Here is a 21,010-nt window from a genome sequence, read left to right as displayed (position 1 = left end):
TCAATTCTCAAGTGAAGAAGGCATATCATCTTTACTTCGGATGCAAGGTTGGTGACCAAGACAAGCCTTGGGCTCCGCATATATGCTGTGCTACATGTACAACACAGCTTTCACAGTGGTTGAATTGCAAAAGGTCATCAATGCCGTTTGCAGTCCCAATGGTGTGGAGAGAGCCAAGCAACCACCTAAATGACTGTTACTTCTGCTTGGTTCCTCCTCTTTCCGGCGGAATAACGAAGCGAAAGAAGTCGAGAATAGTCTACCCAAACATTCCGTCTGCATTGAGACCAGTTCCACATGGTGAGGGACTTCCTATTCCAGAACCTCCAGCAGAATATTCTCTTGATTCATCTGACGAAGACAAAGGTGAGTCGACCTGTTCTTCTCCTGGTCCATCAGCATGCAGTGATCCAGATTTTCACTGTGGTGCATCATCAACCCCACACAGAATAACACAGGAAGAACTAAATGACCTGATTCGTGATTTGGACTTATCAAAGAACAAGGCAGAATTGCTAGGATCAAGACTCCAACAATGGAATCTTCTAGAAGATGTCACAATTACTGCATATCGAAAGCGCCACCAGCAATTGGAGCCTTTCTTCAGAAAGGAAAGTAATCTGATATTCTGTTCCGATATTGAGGGCCTCATGAATGCTTTAAAAATCACTCATGACCCACAAGAATGGAGACTATTTGTGGACTCTTCGAAACTGAGTCTCAAGGCTGTGCTTTTGCACAATGGAAACATTCTTCCATCTATTCCAGTAGCGTATGCTGTCCACATGAAAGAGACATACGATAACTTAAGGCAGCTACTGAATTCCATTGAGTATAACAAGTACAGCTGGCACCTCTGTGGTGATTTGAAGGTAGTTGCCCTTTTAATGGGACTGCAGCAAGGATATACAAAATACATGTGTTTCTTATGCGAGTGGGATAGCCGAGCAAGGGAAATGCACTACATGAGGAAGGAATGGACTCACAGGCAGAATGTAGCCATTGGAGAGAAGAATATCCAACACCCAGCTCTGGTTGAGGCTCAGAAAATCTTGCTACCACCCCTTCACATCAAACTAGGTTTGATGAAGAACTTCGTGAAAGCCATTGACCGGACTTTGCCAGCATTCCGATACCTGCATGAAAAATTCCCTCGACTCAGCGAAGCAAAGATTAAAGAGGGAGTTTTTGTGGGTCCTCAGATTCGAGAGCTTTTCAAAGATGACCGGTTCAACAACTTGCTGGAAGGTGACGCGAAACAAGCATGGAATGCTTTTCGCCTAGTTTCTACAAACTTCCTCGGAAATGTTAGGGCAGAAAACTATAAGGAACTAGTAGAAGACATGTTGATGAAGTATAAGAAACTTGGCTGCAATATGTCTCTAAAGATTCACTTCCTTCATTCCCATTTGGATTTCTTTCCTAGCAACTGTGGTATTGTTAGTGATGAACACGGCGAACGTTTTCATCAAGATATCGCAACAATGGAACAAAGATACCAGGGAAAATGGTCCTCTACAATGCTGGCTGACTACTGCTGGACACTCCTCAGAGATGCTCCCGAACAGCTGTACAAGAGACAGGCGAAGAAATCTAAGATGTAGTCAATGACTTGATTTTTTATAGGTAGGCTATTACAGTTGACCTTTTACTATTGGAATGCATTTCGTTATGTAAACATTAATTTCTTGCAGATTACAAAAAAACTAGAGCCAATTTTGCAATTTGACTGTCATATTCGTGTTCAGCACATAAAAATTGATAAGAATTGACTAATTTTATTTCAGTAACATGACTTTTGTAAAAATTTGTTGTCCAGTGTTGTCGGCACAAATCCACTCCTCCATATCATCAATAGAAACGCCCATCTCAGGACCATGAGTCTATACGAATTTCTCCCAAACAGCCTCTGCATTAATGACATCAGTTTCACTGAAACCTTCAAAGTCACTATCATCATCGCTGTCTCTGTTACTGTTTTGCTTTACGTCAAAAGCTTGAGCTCCAAGACCCTTAATCCAGCACCCCAGGTCTCTTGTAATCGATTTTTTTTATATGCAACAAACACTTCCCCAAGTTGTTGATCAAAACAAAGCCGGTATGTAATTATGTTCTCACAGAAGTACTCACAGGTTTCGATGTGATGGTTGACTGACTCTTTTCATGTTTTCAATGAACAGAATATGTTGCGATTATAATGTTTACACTGAAACGGAATTAAAGGATTATAATGTGACTTTCACACAGGAAGACGTTTAATTGGTGTTTATTTCATTCTCTTTTGCCACCTGTTAGCATTTACCAGAAGTTTTCATCGATCGCTATTTCACCAGACTGTTTATTTACAGTATATTGACAACTATTTATCATAAAAACTTACATAATATATGATATCTTTAAACAGAGGTCTCGCAAGGTTTTTAAAACTGGGTCTTTCTGCCTCTGAATTCAATCATTAAATATCAGTACATTTTCTCACCCGGCCGCCAGCCAAAGCCTTTGAACTAGCCGCCTAGCTATTGCATCATGTTCTTTTTTTATGTCTTCTTATAAAATGGCAACATGTATGTACATCAAGGAGTCTTTCAGTCACTGAATTCTGTCATTGTAAATATCAGCACAGTTAACTGATCAACACATTTTCCCACAAAGCAGATGGCTGAAACAGAACTGGCAAATCTTTGAATTTTCCATCGCACCTATTACATGTGTACGGATGACTCCCGCCTCAGTGATTTTCTGTGTCCCAGATCAAAAACTGGCGTCCAAATACGCGTAATTAAGTGTTTTCGAGATCTTATTTTGAACTTACAAATTTCAAAATATGGATTCTATTTTTACGGGCATTAATCACCACTTTCGATGATAAAACGAGCAATGTATCAAGGTTTAATTTACCAATTCTTATCTTAATTTTTTCACGTTCAGCATATTTTAAAGATATTTTAAATACATTTTCTCTCTGAAAAATCGGGGGCCAAAACGGACACCGCATTGTAAGCGGGATCGCGAGTTATCCAGGTGTGAGTTATCGAGGGAGCAGTGTACATGGAAATGCATATGATAAAATTTTAGCAGAATGAAATTTGTACAGATACCGTTCATAGACCCTGGAACGTAATGAACCGTACATGTGCTTTGTCTTTCTTAACCTAATTTTGCTGCTAATTTTTCCCACTGAATTCACACACATAATGATCATTGACAAAATTATTGAATAGTCTAAATATGTATGCAATTTTTGGAATGGAATTACATGTATTACGGGTTAACTGCATGCCACCACGGTACAATATCAGACGGTACGTAAACGGTGTTAATACTGTGTTCATGCTCCATATTAGAATGAGAAACAATGATTTGTGACAAAATTATTGAATATTTTAAATGTGTGCAATTTTTCAGTGGAATTATATGCATTATGGATGAATTGCATGCCACGACGACACAATAGCAAACGGTGTTGATAACCTATTCATGATACACATTAGACATGAATAAACGTATATGTGCCAATGTATTGTTCTTTGAAAAAAGTAAAATACCATAAAAACCCAGCATTAACGAACCCCTCTAATAATGCGATCTAATTTTTTGGACCCCAATTAACGCGCTTGTGCAGGGTTCCACTGTATGTTAATCTGAAATCACAATTTGGTAAACAGAAGATAGTTTTGGTCAATTTTTATATCTTTAAAAATAATGACAAAGAATAAACAAACCGAAAAATAACTTACACTGAATACTTTCTACAAAGGATGTCAGTCACATGGATAAAATTCTTGAAGAATTTCACTCTTTCATACTGTACAGCAGGGGTGGGCAAACTGCGGCCCGCCAAGGGTTTCATGTGGCCTAGGAACAAGTCATCATTCGCATTGAGTCTGTTTATGTTACTCTGTTTATCAAATAAATGTGCTTCTTTTGAAGTTTAAGTTTTCAACTGAAAATTATTTATGATGTTATATAAAAAAACCTTTTGTTTTTGCTATTTCAAATATTATTTTACTTAATGAACTATGCAGCCAGCGACAAGGTGTAAATTTGTGTATGCAGCACTTGCACTAGAAAGTTTGCCAACCTCTGCTGTACAGGTTTTCCACTCATTTATTATTAGAGTGAATCTGCATTTCTATGGTGTAAATTGTGTTATGTTGCAACATTAAATTTTGGATGTGTAGTTGTTTTACTTTCTTTACAATTCTGATCAATTTCGAGTTCTCTCGAAATATTCATGATTATTTTATTTTTTTAAAAATAAAGTGATATGTACAGATTGGCTGTTTGTTATTTATAATGTCAACATTCAGATTAGATTTGCTCGCTTACAATGAATGCCATAAATTGGTTTTCTTCTAGTCAAAATAATTTAAATTTTTACCTCTTTTTGCATGTATACTAAACAGTAAAATTTAAATTAAATAGGCCTACCAATGTCTCTAGATATCACACACATACAAGTCTAACCTCAAAAATACATCACACACAAAAAACTGTGCCCAATGTTTTTAATACATTAACCCTTTACCTCACCGAGTATGGCTTTTTAGCCATCGGATACTCATGAAGCAAAGTTACCAAGTGCATTGCACTATAAATAGAACACCTGTTACCTGTTCGACTCCATGCACATAGGCCTGCCTGTTAGCTGTTTTTTAGTGTAGTGTATGTTGCATTTAACAGCAATTTTAACCATTTTACATTTTGGTAGACATCTGTTATGTATGGAAAACATTTAAGAGTAAAATCCGATCGTTATAGCTGTGTAATTTTATTTCCTGTAAGAATTTTATTTGTGCTTTAAAATCTTGAGAGAACTTGTTCACCGTCAAGTCAGTGAAGCTGCGTGACCAACCGTAGTTGCCATTTCTCATACTTGAAATTTACAAGTTCTTTGTGTCTACATCACTAAGTCATCTGAATTTGATAATTTATAAAAACTAAAATTGCTACCTACATCAATATCAGAGCCTAACTTATTGAAGCTTTCATAGTTGTGCTTCTAATCATGAAAAGTACTGAATGAAATCTGCGTCCTCCATTTTGGAGAGTGGAGAATACGACCCAGTTACTTTATATAACAGATTTGACCAGAGCATAAATAGCAACCATGTGATCTGATGTAATGGTTGTGCACAGCAATGAATGAGGTATATAATAGGGGGTTTTCCCCAAAGGTGGCACTATGAAAACCCACTAAAAATGACAGATGTTTGCAGCTGGCATCAAAAGGCGCTTCCATGCGAATGGAGTAGAGGCGTCTAACGGTACTTCCATGCGAATGGAGTAGAGGCATCCAAATGCGCTTGCATGAGGTAATGGGTTAAGTATTAAAAAAAACAAGTGTGTATCATTTGATTCCTTTGTATAAATGTTTTCATTATCATAAAATGAGTTTTTGTGTGTTTATGAACTCAATTTATGCTGTGTACATTTTTACGGACCCAAGTGCCAGGCAGTTACTGTTCTTGCTAGTAAAAAACGAGTCCAAGGATGTCAAATCAAATAAAATCCAATGAAATTAAAATTAATACTCACTATCACAACACAAAACTAGATTAGATTAACCCATTTTATCCTGTATACCAATTCCAACTGCAGTGCCTGATTCCTGAGAAGCAATTCTAAATGAAATGTGGTAAAACTGAGCATCATACAGCAGCAGTGGGGATTTTTTTCTATGCTCCTGTTCAGCGTAACGGTTTGTTTCAGGATGAAGTTTATCCTTACTAAATCATCCCAAAGTAACTCAAAGTACTGCCCCATCTATCAATTTAAATCGTAGCTGCAACCAAGGTGAAAAATCACCCCAGACCCATTCCTCCTGAAAGCCTTCAAAGTCAGCTTCATTCTCCAAATCACTGTTGAAATGTGCATAAAGCCATGCATCATCTCTTTCATCAACTTGATTCAATTTTAACCCATCATTTAAGTCAATATTTTCATCAGAATCACCCAAATTGTCGACTTCAATGTCGCTACCCTTGCAATCAACATCTGTGTTTACATCCGAGTTGTGGTCCATCATTTTATCTATCGTTTTCAAGCCAACAATTTTAATGTGGCAGGAGGTAGTAGCCTACTGCCGAGCTAAGTAGTGTCATAGTCATGCATGATACACTAAAGTGGGTGGTATTATAGAAACGTAGACAGATGTAGCTCTACAATGATACCAAATAATCTGGAATTTCTAGTAGCACTACAAAATACAGATAAAAAACCTCATTTTGTTGGACCCGACTTTTTTCTACCCAAAATTCATCTGTGGTCAGAATCCGATTTTGTGTCTGGATTTTAGACTTTTTGGTCTCGGATCTAAGGCAAACCAGTATGAACTGCAAACAGACGGATGAGCTTTTGCAAAAAGTAGGATAAGACGGGCATTTGGAATAAAGAGTGGTCTCGATATAAAAATAATGGATCCGTTTAGCAAAAAAAAAAAAGGAAAAAGAAATAATAAAAAAAAGAAGTCCAACTTGTACCCTTCTGCTCATGCGTGAGTCAAATAGCCAATGAAAAACGATGTTTCTAACACAACTAGGCATTATGTTATTGAAAGATCACCTGGGATTTGGTGTTTTCTGATCTATTCAGAAATAGCTTTCAAAATGTGTTTTCCTACTCTATTTTCAGGCGAAATCACAAAACCCTCCAGGGATTAATGTGTTAAGAACAACTAGCAGACCTGCCAACATTGACAAAAATCAAAGTCAGGAAAATTACCATTAAGAATCAGGAGGTACAAGAGCAAAGTGTAATCCAAGTGGGCAAAAAGAGTAATCCACGTATAACATGATACAAATTCAATGAGCATATGTACAAAATGATTTATTTATCCATCTGGAATTTTAACATCAATTACTGCTTGAAGTTTTTGTATGTAACACTCTGAGCTTTAAAAAACAACAGACTCTCATATTCCATTTCAAAACACTTAGTACCAGCTGAGATTATGAATGTTTTGCACACCAGTAAAGCACAAAGTGCTAGGTCAGTGAGCCCGGATCTAAATTCAGTTTTATTTTTGTGAACAATCTCTCACAGTTAGCATTAGAATGGTAAAGAACCAATATTCCTTTCATAACCTGACAAAGAGGAGGAAATTTATATCTTCCAGATATTGGGTCTTTTAGCTGGTAAATAGGATGAAAAAATCTACGCTGTCCCCATGAAGTACACTGTCAGGTCGAGTGCCAACTTGATATTTCAGGAGTTCTTCTATTTTATTAGCAGCTTTTCCTGCAGCATGGTGCATCATATGAGAGAGACAACCTGATATGTAGAGTGATGTAGATGTTTTTCAAAATATAGAATGCAACTCCTTTATGAATTCCAGTCATCACTGATGCAGTATCAGCTTAAAACCCCATACAATAATGCCAACTTAAGTTTATTCAAAGTATTATCAAGCAAATAAATAAAATGTTTTCTCCAGTGGAATCTACTTTAATTCTGGTAATGAAAGAAGAGCACTCCGACTTTGCCCTTTTCATTGTCAAATTATCCTACACAGACTGGGTACAACTCTTTGTCACAATCACTACTCCTGTCTGTTGCAATACTAAACGGCCCAATTTTCATGGCTTTTGTAATTTTAAGTGAAGTATCTTCTGCTAAACACCTAACAATATTAGATGATTTTGTTCTTGCACATGCATACTTTCTGCAACTTTGGAATCAGGAAACATCATTCTGAACAAAGGACCAATGTAGTCTTCTACCGCTAGAGGCTGTCCATGTTTTATTAAGAATTCGGTAGATAACGCATCTGTATTTATAAAATTTGTATTCACAATTTAGTTCTGCTGTATAAAAAGAAGTTATATATGTACTGGAGGTAGTAAACGAGCTAATTCAATGTTTCTTGTTTTACCACCATAACCAATATTAAAATCCTTTCCACGCAGCTTGCAAAGGGCATGAAGATCCCTAGAATGGAACGCTGTATTATGTAATTCATGTATTCATCGCTAGGATTAATTTCCCAATCCATCTGTGAAATTATTTGAAAAATATTTTTGCTCTAACACTCATCGACTAAAATAAATCTGACTGGATTTTTTGCACCAAATACCTACAGACTGGTTCTGTTCTGAATTAGAACAAAGTATCTGTGAGCAAAGTATAAAACCAGTCTGTTCTCTCCAAACTAAGCCATATAGCTTCCATTTAAAAGAAACCAAGGTCAAAAGTAAACACCAGCATGTTTTTTTAAGTAAGGCAACTGCTATAAATAGAACATAATACTGTTAGGAAAGTGCATGCAAGTCTTCGGACAAACATACTCTTGTGTCGTAGTTACATAGAAGCTCTCTTTTCTTGAATACTGTCTATGGGATTAATGGGATGTTAATAAAATGAGAAAACAAATTAATTTTTTTGGAGGGGGATATACCGAAAACGTGTAATCCAAATACAGATATAAGAAAGGCATAATTTAGTGAAAAAAAGCATGATTATGCCAAAAGCACAATGGTTGGCATGTATGCAAATGGCAGTTAATTTACTCCTGTCATAAAATGTGTACTATCATCGGTTTCATTGTACTTCGTCCTAGAACACATTTATCCAAAAATCAAAAGGCTAATGATTATTCTTCTTTGTAATAAGTTGCACTTAAACTTTAAGATCTTTCTTTTATTGCAGCAAGTTAAAAACCAATAAAATCTGCAATGGCCATGGACTTTGTAATCCAAGTAACACACTTTCGCAGCAAGTTCACTAATTTCTTTGTTGTGAAAGAATGTTTTGGGTGATAATGTGATATCTTGTAAAGAACAAGGACAGATTTTTTAAAATTCTTAAACCCTGTCATGAAAGGATTATTCACTTTTGCAGTCTTCGCAATCATGTGATCAGAAGTCACACCTGGTAATCCTAATGGATGTGCCATATTCCAGTCAAGGGAATTATTTTCTCCATTTTTCATTAAAGTTAGATCCACAGTTATTCTTTTGTGTTCTGCTTCTTTCACTTTCTTTGCTAATGATTCTTAGTCCAAGCTGTTTTAATCCGGAGATCACTTTCTAGTGCAACAAGCATTGACGTAAAAAATCTGAACACCTGGCTGAGCTCAATGGAAATTGTGTGAGAGCTCACAAGATAAGGGGAAGCTATTCCATCATAACATTGCCTATGCTAGTCTGGTTCCCTGTTTCGTATTACCCCTGCGTTGCACTCTGCTATACGAATAGCGGACTGCAACACAGGGACCACACGAAACGGAAAACCAGACCATGCATATGCTCGAAGCATACATGATGAAATCCCTCATCTAAAGCATTGGATATTAAATAAATCCTGATTGATTTATGCGAATCCTTTGCATCAGAAAAATGCATGGCAACAAAACGTGTATCAATCTTCTCCAGTGTGCGTCCCTGACGCATAAATGTGCGTAAAGGGAAACATTAAAATGGCTAGAGTGATGACCATACTGGTTGGCAGAGCAGCATCCTTTTTATTTAGGATAAACGAGACCATGGAATAAATGTGTGTGGAAATGTTTTTATGTGAAAACCCAATGTTGATATAATTATACATTTAGGAATAGCCATATTCTCAAGATGGCTGCTGTGTCAGCTATATTGGACATTAGACTGGGACCATTTTGATTAATGACCAAGTAGAGATTTTAAGAAGTTTTCTGGTGAAGACTCTATGTCAGGAGGAGTAGCAATAACAAAATTTTCAAAATGACAACTTGATAGGTATCTACCTGATCCTAATTAGCTTGGTTAATAAAATTAACCCATTTAAGATTATATCAGGTAATGTCAGGAGCCAGCAAGACACAGAATAACAAGTACAAGTTTCAGGCTTGTATCATGTGAGTATTGACAATTGCACATTTATCAATCATAGACCTACTGATTCTGTATTTTTGATGTGGGTGACCATCCACATGGCCATGTACAACGAACAGTTTCCTAATTATCAATAGACAGTTAACAGTACATGATATGTTTCAAAGACATGTTTCTTGAATTTAAAAAAATGTGTCACAGATCATTATAGTTTGATATGCACTTATATAGCAGCCCAGCATATAAAAAAAAACAACACATCAAGCCAAACATTAAGCAAGATGGACTTTATCGATGTGACTTGTGGCTGTCAAATGTTTGAGGAAAGGGATTCTGATAAGGAAGAACATTGCATCAGGAAAAGGACAAATCAATAGTGTTTTACATATTTTTAACGGAAATTCGACAGTGATGTAATATAGCATTCAGAACTTGTGGAAATTTCTGCTCATGACTTATTCACCACTGAAGACGATCTCAATTCAAGGGAATCGACAGAAACACTCTATAGTTCTTATGCTCTTCTTCTAGTTCTCCCATTTGTGTTTTTGAAGTCTTAACACCAGTTATGTAGACATTACCAAGAAGTTCTTGCATGCCAGAACAACAGGTACCTTTATCTATCATATCACTCTGACCAATGTCTCACTTGAGCTTCTTGCAAACTAGCTCAGCATCCTTAGCAGCAGAATTGGCAAACACATAACTGCTCGGTTAGCTGTGGTAAAGGTGGCAGTTCCGACTGACCACTATCAGCCACAGGTGAGTGATCAGTGCCATATTCAGCCTTCACTCTAACAATGATTTCTGATGTATTCTGCAGCAATAAAGAATTTCTTCTTGATTAGTGTATCTATCCTTAATATCATCAACCACATCCCTTTCATCTGAGCTATTACTAAAGTCTTCATTGCTATGTTGGAAAATGATGTCATTAAGTTGGTGATTTAGAGGCATGACAACAGAAATGGTTGTTGTTGTTACTGCTCTAGGGTTTAACGCCATTTTTCAGCACAAGATAGGCTATACATGGCGGCCAGTATAACTGGTGGAGGAAGAACCCTGGAAAACCCAGGGAAGAACCACCGACCCATGAAAAGCTACTGGCAGGCTTTCCCACGTACCCACGCTAGACAAGACTTGGACTCAAACCCATGCTGACAGAGGTGAGATGGCAGTGATCCGGAACGGTGATCACTTTAGACCACTCAGCCACTCGGGGCCCCCCCTCAACAGAAATGGTTGTAACTGACTCAGCACAAGGAGTGGTCGTAACCACTTAAAGAGGTTTTAGACAAACCATTTCCTCATCTGCCAGGAAAATGTCATCATCTAACAATGTGTTCAAATCTTTTCTTTTATTTTAGCAAGATCTTTGGATCTCAAAACAGCAATTACTGCACACTGCTTTTCAAGAAACATTGAAATCATGTCATCTTGTGGCACATCAGCTAGAATCTTTAGATCCGGTAGACCCAGCAATTCAGCCTGGCTTCTCAGTTTAGCTGCTGCAGTTGTACTTTGGTGGAAGAATCCAACTATTTGACGAATCTTGCTAAAAGAATTTCAATGTGTCTGATCTTGAGACACTTTTGTGCACCTAAATTAATTGTATGTGCATAACACTTGATGTGGAAGTTGAATACTAAAAGAGTCCCTGCCTTGTCCATCTTTGATGCATTATCTGATATAATAGGTGGTATGGGGATAGACTGTATTTCTGATTCTTTGAGGGCCTCATGAATCACAGCAGATATATTCTCACCTGTGTGCCCTTCATTGGCTTCCAATTTTTATCAAGTTGACGTGATTGTCAGATATAATTCAGTTGAACTCAACGTCCAACTATCTGTTGTCAATGCAACCTTCTCAGCATTTTGTAGGTCTTCTGTTACCAGTGCCTTGATCACCTCTGCAACCTACTTTCTACCTGGAATATTATATTGGGGGTCTAATGTATGTACAAGGTCTCTAAACTCTGGTGAATCCTCTATTCGGTATGGACACACGTCCTTTATTATAAATCTGCAAACCATGTCAGTTATATATAAAGCACAAGAAGGTGGCATGGGGTATTTCTCACCAATGAGCCCTGGTAAAATTCTCTGGATTAGCTATGACATTTTAGCTTTAGAAAGATCGGAAGTATCTTCATATGACGAAATCACAGTATATTTAGGGATCGATGATCTATTGTCTGTCATCTTGTTATTATCACTTTTTCCAGGATGGTGCTTGTTCAGGTGGTATGCTGGGTTAGTAGTTCCACCAGAAAACTTAACTTGTCAATCCGATACTATTATAAGTAGTGAAATACGGCTAATATTAATTTATAATAATAATATAGTTCGTTTGCAGCTTCTTAACAAAATTTACATCAATGTCGCACAATACTGATATAAGAAAGTTATATTGCGATTATTGTATCATCTGTTTAATACCACAATATACCAGTATTTGATATTATCATGCACCCCTTGAATTTAAGTACAGTGATTGTGGTTATTTTTCTTGAAATTGTTCTAAAAGTGGACCCTGGACACGAGTCCTTTTGTACAAACCTGCTATGAGAGACCATCTGTCTTGAGACGGATTTTTGTTGGGAGAAGAGGCAGTCTCTCATAACAGGTTTTACAGTATTTCTTACTAATGCACATGGTTTTAGCTGATTTGTGACTGCAGATCCAGGTAAGTAGTGAAAATAAATGTTTTTCATATGGTATTCTGTAATTATGGCATGTAATATATAGAATACTCTTGTTTATGCTCAAATTAAGCTTTTTTTTTTGCCTTATATTCGTAACAACATTTATACAACTTGGAGGTTGCTATGTATGAACCTACAACAAAGCAGTCAAGGTTCACATTTAATATAATTTCCCTTTGATCAGGTATCAAGCTCTGTACCACTTTCATTCAGGAGTAGGAATAACATGATTTTCAAGAAGAGTAATGAAAATCCATTGTTGATATGACCCTCCATGCAGGAAAAGTAGCAACAAGATTTTCAAAATATCACCACTGTGGTAGTCCAAGAAGCACCATTTTCATCTAGGACCATGGCATAAATGTGTGTGCAAAGTTTCATGGGAATTCTCTAAGTAGTTTAGGAGGAGTAGTAATAACTATCAGTAAAGTATGGCTGAAAGACCGCTCCATAAGATCTTCTGGTCTATGACCAATAGAGCAACAAAATAAACCCAAAACAACAACAAAAAAACACTGCACAGTCTTGATACTACAAAGGTGTTAAACCTGCTGACTTCACTCATGATCTGAACCCATATTAGTATAAAATTTGTGTTGTAAGCCTCTGTAAATAGCAATGTCAACTCCCTTCTAGACTGACAAAAAGTATCAAAAATGGGCAAAAAGTAACTGACAACTGATGTATGGCAAAGATGAGGTTCAGAGCTTGTTAGAGGTAGAAAATGCACACATAATCTAGAGGTGCAAATCAGCATCATTTTTGGCAGAGACGAGAAAGTGCTAATTCCTTGGAGACGCTAATTTTTAGTCAAAACGAGAGAATGCATGGCTAGCCCCTGTGCCGTAACATCAACTTTGAATGCATATTTAATGCACTAATATTTGCTGAGATCACAGATTGAAGATGTGTTGGTATAGTGAGCCTAGATTGGTATTCTTATCCTCATTACAAGAAGTGATACGATATGGAAATATATACATCATTATACTGTTTCAAAAAAAAAATCAAGTTTTAAAAGTGTTATTCAGGGTTCTAAATGTTTTTTAAAACTGAAGAGTAATTTGACCCTTGAGACCAAAATCTAAATGAGTGAAAAGGAAAATCTTGAGTCAAAACTGAAATTGCAAGAGCAATTTGTTGAGTCATGATCTAATGACTGATTTTTTATTATTCATGGAGCAAACTAGTGCTCAAGATTTCTTGTCTCATGTTAAATAATGGGAAATACTTTTCCGTATTTTGTAACAGACACTTAAGAGTTCTTACATTGGAAAATTTATTCTCCTTATAACTGTTAATAACTTTTTCTTGGAATCTGAGGGTTGTAATGATCATTACTAGCAGGTCGTTTCTGATATCAGTGATTGCTTTTTTGAGACCAGTTTGTTTTGAGTTTGTAGAGGGGCAGATAATGGGTAAATAGCAGTCTAGCAAATATCAATCAATGACGCATACAATTTCTCTTGACAGTTTAGGCACAGTTGGAAATTATGCAAGTCAACCAAGGTAATCAAGGCTGATGCTCCAGCCAAATCAAAGTGTGTCATAAAAATGCATAAGTTGGAATCTCCATGCATCAGAAATGGGTACAATTTAAATTTCACGCATCAAAACCTGACGTTACATGTCTTTTGAGAACCTTGTTATCATAGACTTTTATGCAAATTTTGTAAAAATGCACAAGTTGGGACATATTTTTTGGCAGTATGCATGATAGAAACATTTTTTTCAACCTACATATCTATAATCCACCAATATTGGTACAAACATAAGCAATTATGAATTTCCTTATTAAAAGAGACCCTGGATCAAAATCAAATACACATTTAAGGAACAGAGAGGGATAAATTTTGTCCATACAAGTTTCATCTGGATCTATGGGCCTAAAAATGACTCTTACAATACCTATCCTTTTAAGAACAATCCCTTCGAACACTTTTCAATGTTACCACAAAATTTTAAGACTGAAAACCAAGAAATATCAAGTCAGGGGAAGAAATGTTAAAGATTCAAAGGTTTCTACATAATTCTATAGAAATGACTCTTGTGAATAATGTCCTCACAATATCGCTCTGGTACAAAGTCTTTGGTGCCACAGTAACATTGAATATCATGACTGGATTTCAATATCTTCATAGTAAAACTATGTATCCATAACCAAAACAGATCCCAAACAATCTTCACAATAACCTTTCTGATGGTCCATAACTTTTTTTCTTCTATTTTTGAAAACATGCTCATTTTCATCCCAGAACCTCAACTTAAAAAAAAAAATAAACACATGGGAAACACTGGCTCACATTAATTTTACTTTTAATTTGTCTTGTACAGGAAACAGAGGAACATCAACTTGACAGCTGCTTACCTTTTAGTTCTGGAGAAAGTAAAGACTCTAGGATGCTGGGCTGCTCCCCATACCAGAATAACCACAACTCTTTTCCGAATTGTGGATGATCATCTGGCCGATGGTCAGATCGCGACTCTGTCTGCTTCCGGACCTTCCTCCATACACATAAAATGTCCTGCTGACTACATTTGGAATATGACACGAGGACTGGATCCTCTAAAGGATCAATGCTAGTCTTCTCAGGTTCTATTGACAATTTACGCCATTTTATACCACAAATGTCCGTCTGGAAGATAAAAATCAAAACAATTATACTATGGTAAAAACTCAGACACTGCTTTTAAAAATTTGCTAAACTGTCATCGCAAAAATTTATAGATTACACTGGTACAATCTTAAAGCTTTTTTAAATTCATAAGCTATTGCACAGCTCAACCCAAGACCATTAGATAGGGTACTTTACTCCCTGGTCTGGAATTATGTGTTCTTTATTCTTCATTTTAGCTGTGTTTTCTGAACGTCACACAAAACAATTTACAACACCAGACCAGTGCTAATGGATGGATGAAAGATGACAAACAACATATCATCCCATAGGCTCTTCTGGTCTGTGACCAGCAGAGCTGATACTAACAACATTAATAATACTAACAGTAATAATAATGTTGTGACAATTCTAGTTTGGACCTATTAGCCGGGCAATGATGATGTTGGGAAAATGAGTTAAATTTTTTATCTTTTTCCCCCCTTCAATATAACACACACTACTGAAAAACCTGTCTGGAAAGACTGACCATGTATTCCCAAAAATAACTGTTTCTCATGACAGGTCATAATAAATCTGTGAAATGAGAAACTGGTCTTTCAAGACAATTTGTCTCATAACAACTGTCTTTCAAACTGGATTTTACTTTACTTGCATAAATATTCACTTGCCAAACAATGATTTGCTGCCTGGGCTAAATGGACATGGGAACTGATGTGTCCTGACTGTTGCAACAACTGTCTCTGAACAATGTCAATAACGTTCAATAGATAAAGAATTTACTTGATGTGAAAGAACAGATGATAGTATGTTCATACTAAACAAGGAAATACTTGACATTTACATTTATTTAATAAAGCTACATTTAGGCATTTCATTTCAATCAGAATTCAACACTGCTAGCACACTTAAACTGAACTGAATATTCTGAAACACTACATAATACATGCTGATTCAAGTTGCACACGCTAGAGAACTGTGCATGTCACATGGTCCTACTTGTGAATTTTGTTTTGGTTTGTATCATCTGCATTTCTTATTCTAATTATTGGGTGGGAAAACTTTTCTTGTCCAACTGAAAACTCGTATAACAGTGCTGGCACTGCAAAATAAAGTCCTAAATTAACGATGGCATAAGGAAGAAAAACTATACTTTCACCTCAACCAAATGAGGTAGGGTACCCCTGGTCAGCTCCTCTCCCTTTTAAGTACCTGTAAAAACTGACTTTAAAGACAAGTGACTGAAGAGAGGAGACAACTGCTGAAATTTGCCTTCAGTGAAGTTAAATAAGGATAGCATTTAATTCTGTATGGGTTTTACAGCTATTCTGAAATGGTTTCATGTCCAGTCTGTACACATAACCAAGTCAATAATAATTAACTTGTGTCAATTTGCAAATCATAAAAGGGTTTTATGCACAATGTATATCACTGTCACTAATTAGTCAAATGCATGGTGCAATAACTTGTACAAGCAGTCACGACATTTACAGTATGTGCTTCCTGATCACATGCAAGCACTCATGTACACATACAACCCACCTGCCAAGTCCAGTTTACATTACTGTCGTGGCAAATATTTAAAAAAAAAGTGAAGCAAACATTTGGGATTTAAATCAGCATTTAAAAAAGCATTTCGAACTGAATACACGCTAAGATTCTAGAATCACAAGGGGCATAACCGATTACATTCCACGTGCGATGCACTCTTGGTGAACTTGGCGTTTGGTGAAACACGGACATGTACACTCACAAAAATTGACAACTGGAAATAATGATTCTGCAACTTATTAAAAACTACGAATTTGTCATTACATGTATGAACTCTGTAAAATATCAATAAGTCAACTTTATCTGCAATGTTTAGCAATGCGATTCCTGCTTAACAGGTGACATATCTGTGATAAATGACCTCATTTGTACATTATAAACAAAATGATGCTTAGCAGCAAATTCCAAGTTTATAACAAAGGAAATGACAAAACAAATACATACCTTTCCATTCCTATATGAAAGAAATATTATTATAATACACCACATGTTATACGCAACATAATTATCCTTGAACAATAGCAGATAATAAGATAGCCACAATATTTAAAATCATGCAACCTACCAGAGCGAAGAGATTTGTGTAACAATCTTCGAGAGAGCACCCGTTTCCGATTGGAGTTGGGTTACTCATGGTCTCTCCATCGTCTCACAAGGCATAGAGATGCTTCAGTTGACTTTCAGATATCCAAATAGGATCAATTCATTTTTTTTTTTCAACCATATCATAGATACTTCGCATAATATGGCGACAGCAATGGCGACTTTCTTGGAACAACAAGGCGGCAAGGGAATCAGTCATTGATTGGCCCGGCAAGGTCACGTGGAGATTGACCTATTTACTGCTGAGCATGGCAGCCGTGAAGTGTTCGTTGTGGGTGTTGAACTGTACTTCGTACGAATTTCTTCAAACAAGTGGTTACATCAATTAAAAACCTTCAACCACCGATTCCACGATGACCTTTGCTATTCCATCTTTTTGCTGGACCGTTCTGTATTTGGTAGTGGGCCTATGGCTCACTATGAGGTATTTGATGGCCATTTATTCCACTGTCCCAGACTCCTGTCTCGGGGGTTGTCTCAAAATTGAAAGTTTGACAACAAGTCCTTGGTTCCTTGACTAGGTTCCATGGTACCTCTGTGCCATTGTATTTACTACCATTTATCCCACGACCCAGTATCTTTCATAACCTTACAAAGAGACACCTATTTCAGAGTAATTAATGATTCCATTTGTAAAGAAAAAGCCGAAAACCATCTTTCATTACTTTGAAAACAAAGAAAAATCCACACATTTTAAGTTTTTCCATGTTGATTTTATAATTAATATAAGGTACCGAGTTTAATGCGACGAAGAGATAGAAAAGTATCACACCTGTACATGGATATTAAATTTAATAACCATTTTCATCAGGGCTTATTTACTGTAATATTTAAAATTTAAGAGCTCATCGATCAGCAAACTGAGAAGGGACATATTATATGTTACAGAAACTTAATACTACATTTGTCTCCATGGTATCTTGTTTATGTCAATTTTCGGCTGGTATGCCATTTCAGGTGTATTTTCAGGTTGTGCTTTATTTGCTGAGGTGAGAGTTAAACCTGCATAACTACAGCATTCACATGTTCAAAAGAATATTTTTAACATATTTTTGGGCTGAATCATTATACTGATCATTTTCATGAAATTAACTGAGCTTTTATCTTACCTATCAGGGAACACAGTAAAAAGAGCCCAGTTTTCTTCCTCAAAAGTGCATGTAGTGGATTTAAACAAGACTAGCCAGTGTACACCATCTCAAATATGCACACATACATATGGTTCTGCAGGGCTTCCTCAAAGGCTTCAGTTCTGGACTGTGACAAATAAAAGTGTAATTTCCATTGGCTTCTGGTTTATTACAAGCTAGTTATGCCTCCTTTAACATAAGTTCTGTGTTTGCCACAGAAGAAGCCCTCTTCTGAGGATTACAGTTGGAGTTATTTTAACCATAAAATATCAAAAAGCAAGAATTAAATTTAAAGAGGTTAACCATATATAGTTTACTTGCTACAAAACATTGTTGTACATGAAGAATAATGCAGGCTTAAAATTCCTTAAGCCTGATGTCTGTGATCCAGACTTTGTACCTTGGGATCCAGCTATAATCCCAACTAAAATTTCCACCAAACTTGGTCATGATCACAGTATAAAAGTTACATTAAACCATGTATATACCAATGTAAACAGAGAGGTGAAAGGAAACAGGAGGATCCAACAGTAAAATAATGCATTGGTTTTAATAGCACTTTTAACACACTGGCTATATTGTGAAGAGGAAATGGGAGATAAGTACCCTTTTCCAAGATACCACTGAGACAGCTGGCATAGTTTTGAACAATCTGCCAAATGAACTAAATTATAACATCCAACAGATATAAATCACAATAGCACATACTATATTCCATAGTACATGCTTTGTACAGCAAAACCTGCCTTGAAAGACCACCCCTTCTGCCAAAACATAATAGTCTCTCAAGACTGGTGGTCTCTCATAACAGGTCATAACACTATATAATCAGCAAATCTGTGCATGGAGATCATTGTCTCTTAAAACAGTTGGTCTTTCATTGCTGTTGTCTCACAAGACAGGTTTTACTGTATTAATTATATAAAAAAATTGGTACCCAGATACCTATAGTCTTGGCTTCAGGTGTCAAAAAAAATTTCATCCCTTAAGTCAAACAGAAGTTTATCTAATTGATTATTCTAATTACTAACATTGTTAATCATTTGATGTCAATTATTTAATCAGATTTAGTATTTAACTACTTTTGCATTGCTTGAAATTCAGGGAACATGGTAATTTTGCCAGGATTTATAATGTAAATTCAATTGCTGATGTATGACAGAACACATTTATAAATCCTTAATGATTATATTTTTTCATCTATTAATTATACAAATTGTGGCTGAAAGCAACAATTAGACACATTCATGTTTTATTTGTAGTCCAAATTATTTGTATCAGATTAGTTTTAGGAGTTCTTGATGATAATGGATGAATTACCTGTAGCAAATTATTCATAAATTTTACCATTTCACTTAACAAGCCAATGATGTGCCTTTGAGTGGTAATCATATTATTCTGGCTTCTACAACATTTATATCACAAACTAGCTACCAGTGGTTGCTTGTACCCATTTACAGCAGGGTCAACTGAAGCTTATCCCTGTTTCCATGGAATGAAGTGATTTGTAGTAAATTATTTCACCAGTGGTTGCTGGTACCCATTTACAGTTGGGTCAGCTGATTCCATGGAGTGAAGTGACAAAATGTATATCCCCAACCACATCCCACTGGATGTCTTCTCAGTGGGGTCAGCTGAAACTTATCTACATTTCCAATGAGTAAAGTTAACTCAGAGTACACAAAACACAAACACCCCCTAGATGTCACCCCTGTCCATAACAGGTTAACTCCCAGTGGATGATAGCTGCCATTTACAGCCAGATCAATTAGAGTTCATCACCATCTCCAGTGAGTGAAGTACCTGACCATGTACCATATTTCTCCAGTGATATATTTATTCTTGATAATAAACACATTCCCAATCATTCTGCAGATATGTTTGTAACAAAACCTTGTCCAAAGAAAAGCTAATACATGTTTCATCACATATATAACATTAACTCCCTGGACTTATCACTCCAGTTCATCACAGGTTAACCCCCAATGGATGCTGGTTCCTATTTTACAGCTGGGTCTAAAGCTGTCTCCATTACGGATCACTACCATCTCACCTCTGTCTGCGCTGGTTCGAGTCTTGGATTCAGTCAATGTGGGTATGTGAGAAAGCTTGCCAGTAGTTTCTCATGGGTTGGTGGTTCTTTCTGGGGTTTTCCTGGGTTCTTCCTCAACCATTAATACTGGCCACCATGTATAGCCTATCGTGTCCTGAAAAATGGCATTAAACCCAACGATGACAACAACTACAACAGCTGGTAAACTTCATATCCCAGATTCCTTGGAGTGAAGTGTCTGAAAGTATATATGATTACCCCTGAAAGTATATGATTACCCCTGTAGAGAACCCAGATCAATTTCAGGTTAGCCACCAGTTGATGCTGGTACATATGTACAGCTGCATCAGCTGGAACTTATCTCAGTGTCCATTCTGTAAAGTGACTTACACATGACCCCCACTATGTGAAATCCCGGTCCTTTGCAAGTTAACTTCCAATGAATGCTGATGTCCATTTGTAACTTGGAACTGCACCAGTAGCCTAGTGGTTAGAGCATTTGCCTCAGATGCTGGAGGTTGCATGTTCAATCCCCTACCGGATCA

At 36.6% G+C, this 21,010-nt stretch overlaps 2 protein-coding genes across 8 annotated transcripts in view; one reads left to right on the top strand and one right to left on the bottom strand.

The window, feature by feature from the left end:
- Positions 1–17,467, bottom strand: part of LOC149776975 (mediator of RNA polymerase II transcription subunit 13-like) — a 110,900-nt gene extending 93,433 nt beyond the window's left edge. The window contains exons 1-2 of the mRNA XM_089941700.1: positions 17,245–17,467; positions 14,882–15,149 (exon numbers count right to left, since the gene is read on the bottom strand). Coding sequence (XP_089797826.1) covers positions 14,882–15,149; positions 17,245–17,313 — 337 coding nt within the window. The 5' untranslated portion in view covers positions 17,314–17,467. The remainder of the gene's footprint in view (positions 1–14,881; positions 15,150–17,244) is intronic.
- A 59-nt stretch (positions 17,468–17,526) lies between these two features.
- Positions 17,527–21,010, top strand: part of LOC149776973 (protein hobbit-like) — a 210,728-nt gene continuing 207,244 nt past the window's right edge. For 6 of the 7 annotated variants that reach the window (XM_089941697.1, XM_089941696.1, XM_089941695.1 and 3 more), the window contains exon 1: positions 17,527–17,706. In XM_089941697.1, coding sequence (XP_089797823.1) covers positions 17,636–17,706 — 71 coding nt within the window. In that variant the 5' untranslated portion in view covers positions 17,527–17,635. The remainder of the gene's footprint in view (positions 17,707–21,010) is intronic. The other variant, XM_089941699.1, reaches the window with a different exon arrangement.

This window comes from Sinohyriopsis cumingii, chromosome 18 (genome assembly GCF_028554795.1).
Source record: "Sinohyriopsis cumingii isolate HCF-2022 chromosome 18, ASM2855479v2, whole genome shotgun sequence".
In the NCBI taxonomy this organism is placed as follows: domain Eukaryota; kingdom Metazoa; phylum Mollusca; class Bivalvia; order Unionida; family Unionidae; genus Sinohyriopsis; species Sinohyriopsis cumingii.
The sequence above is the reverse complement of the archived record's forward strand: the minus strand, read 5'-3'. Positions and strand labels throughout refer to the sequence as shown.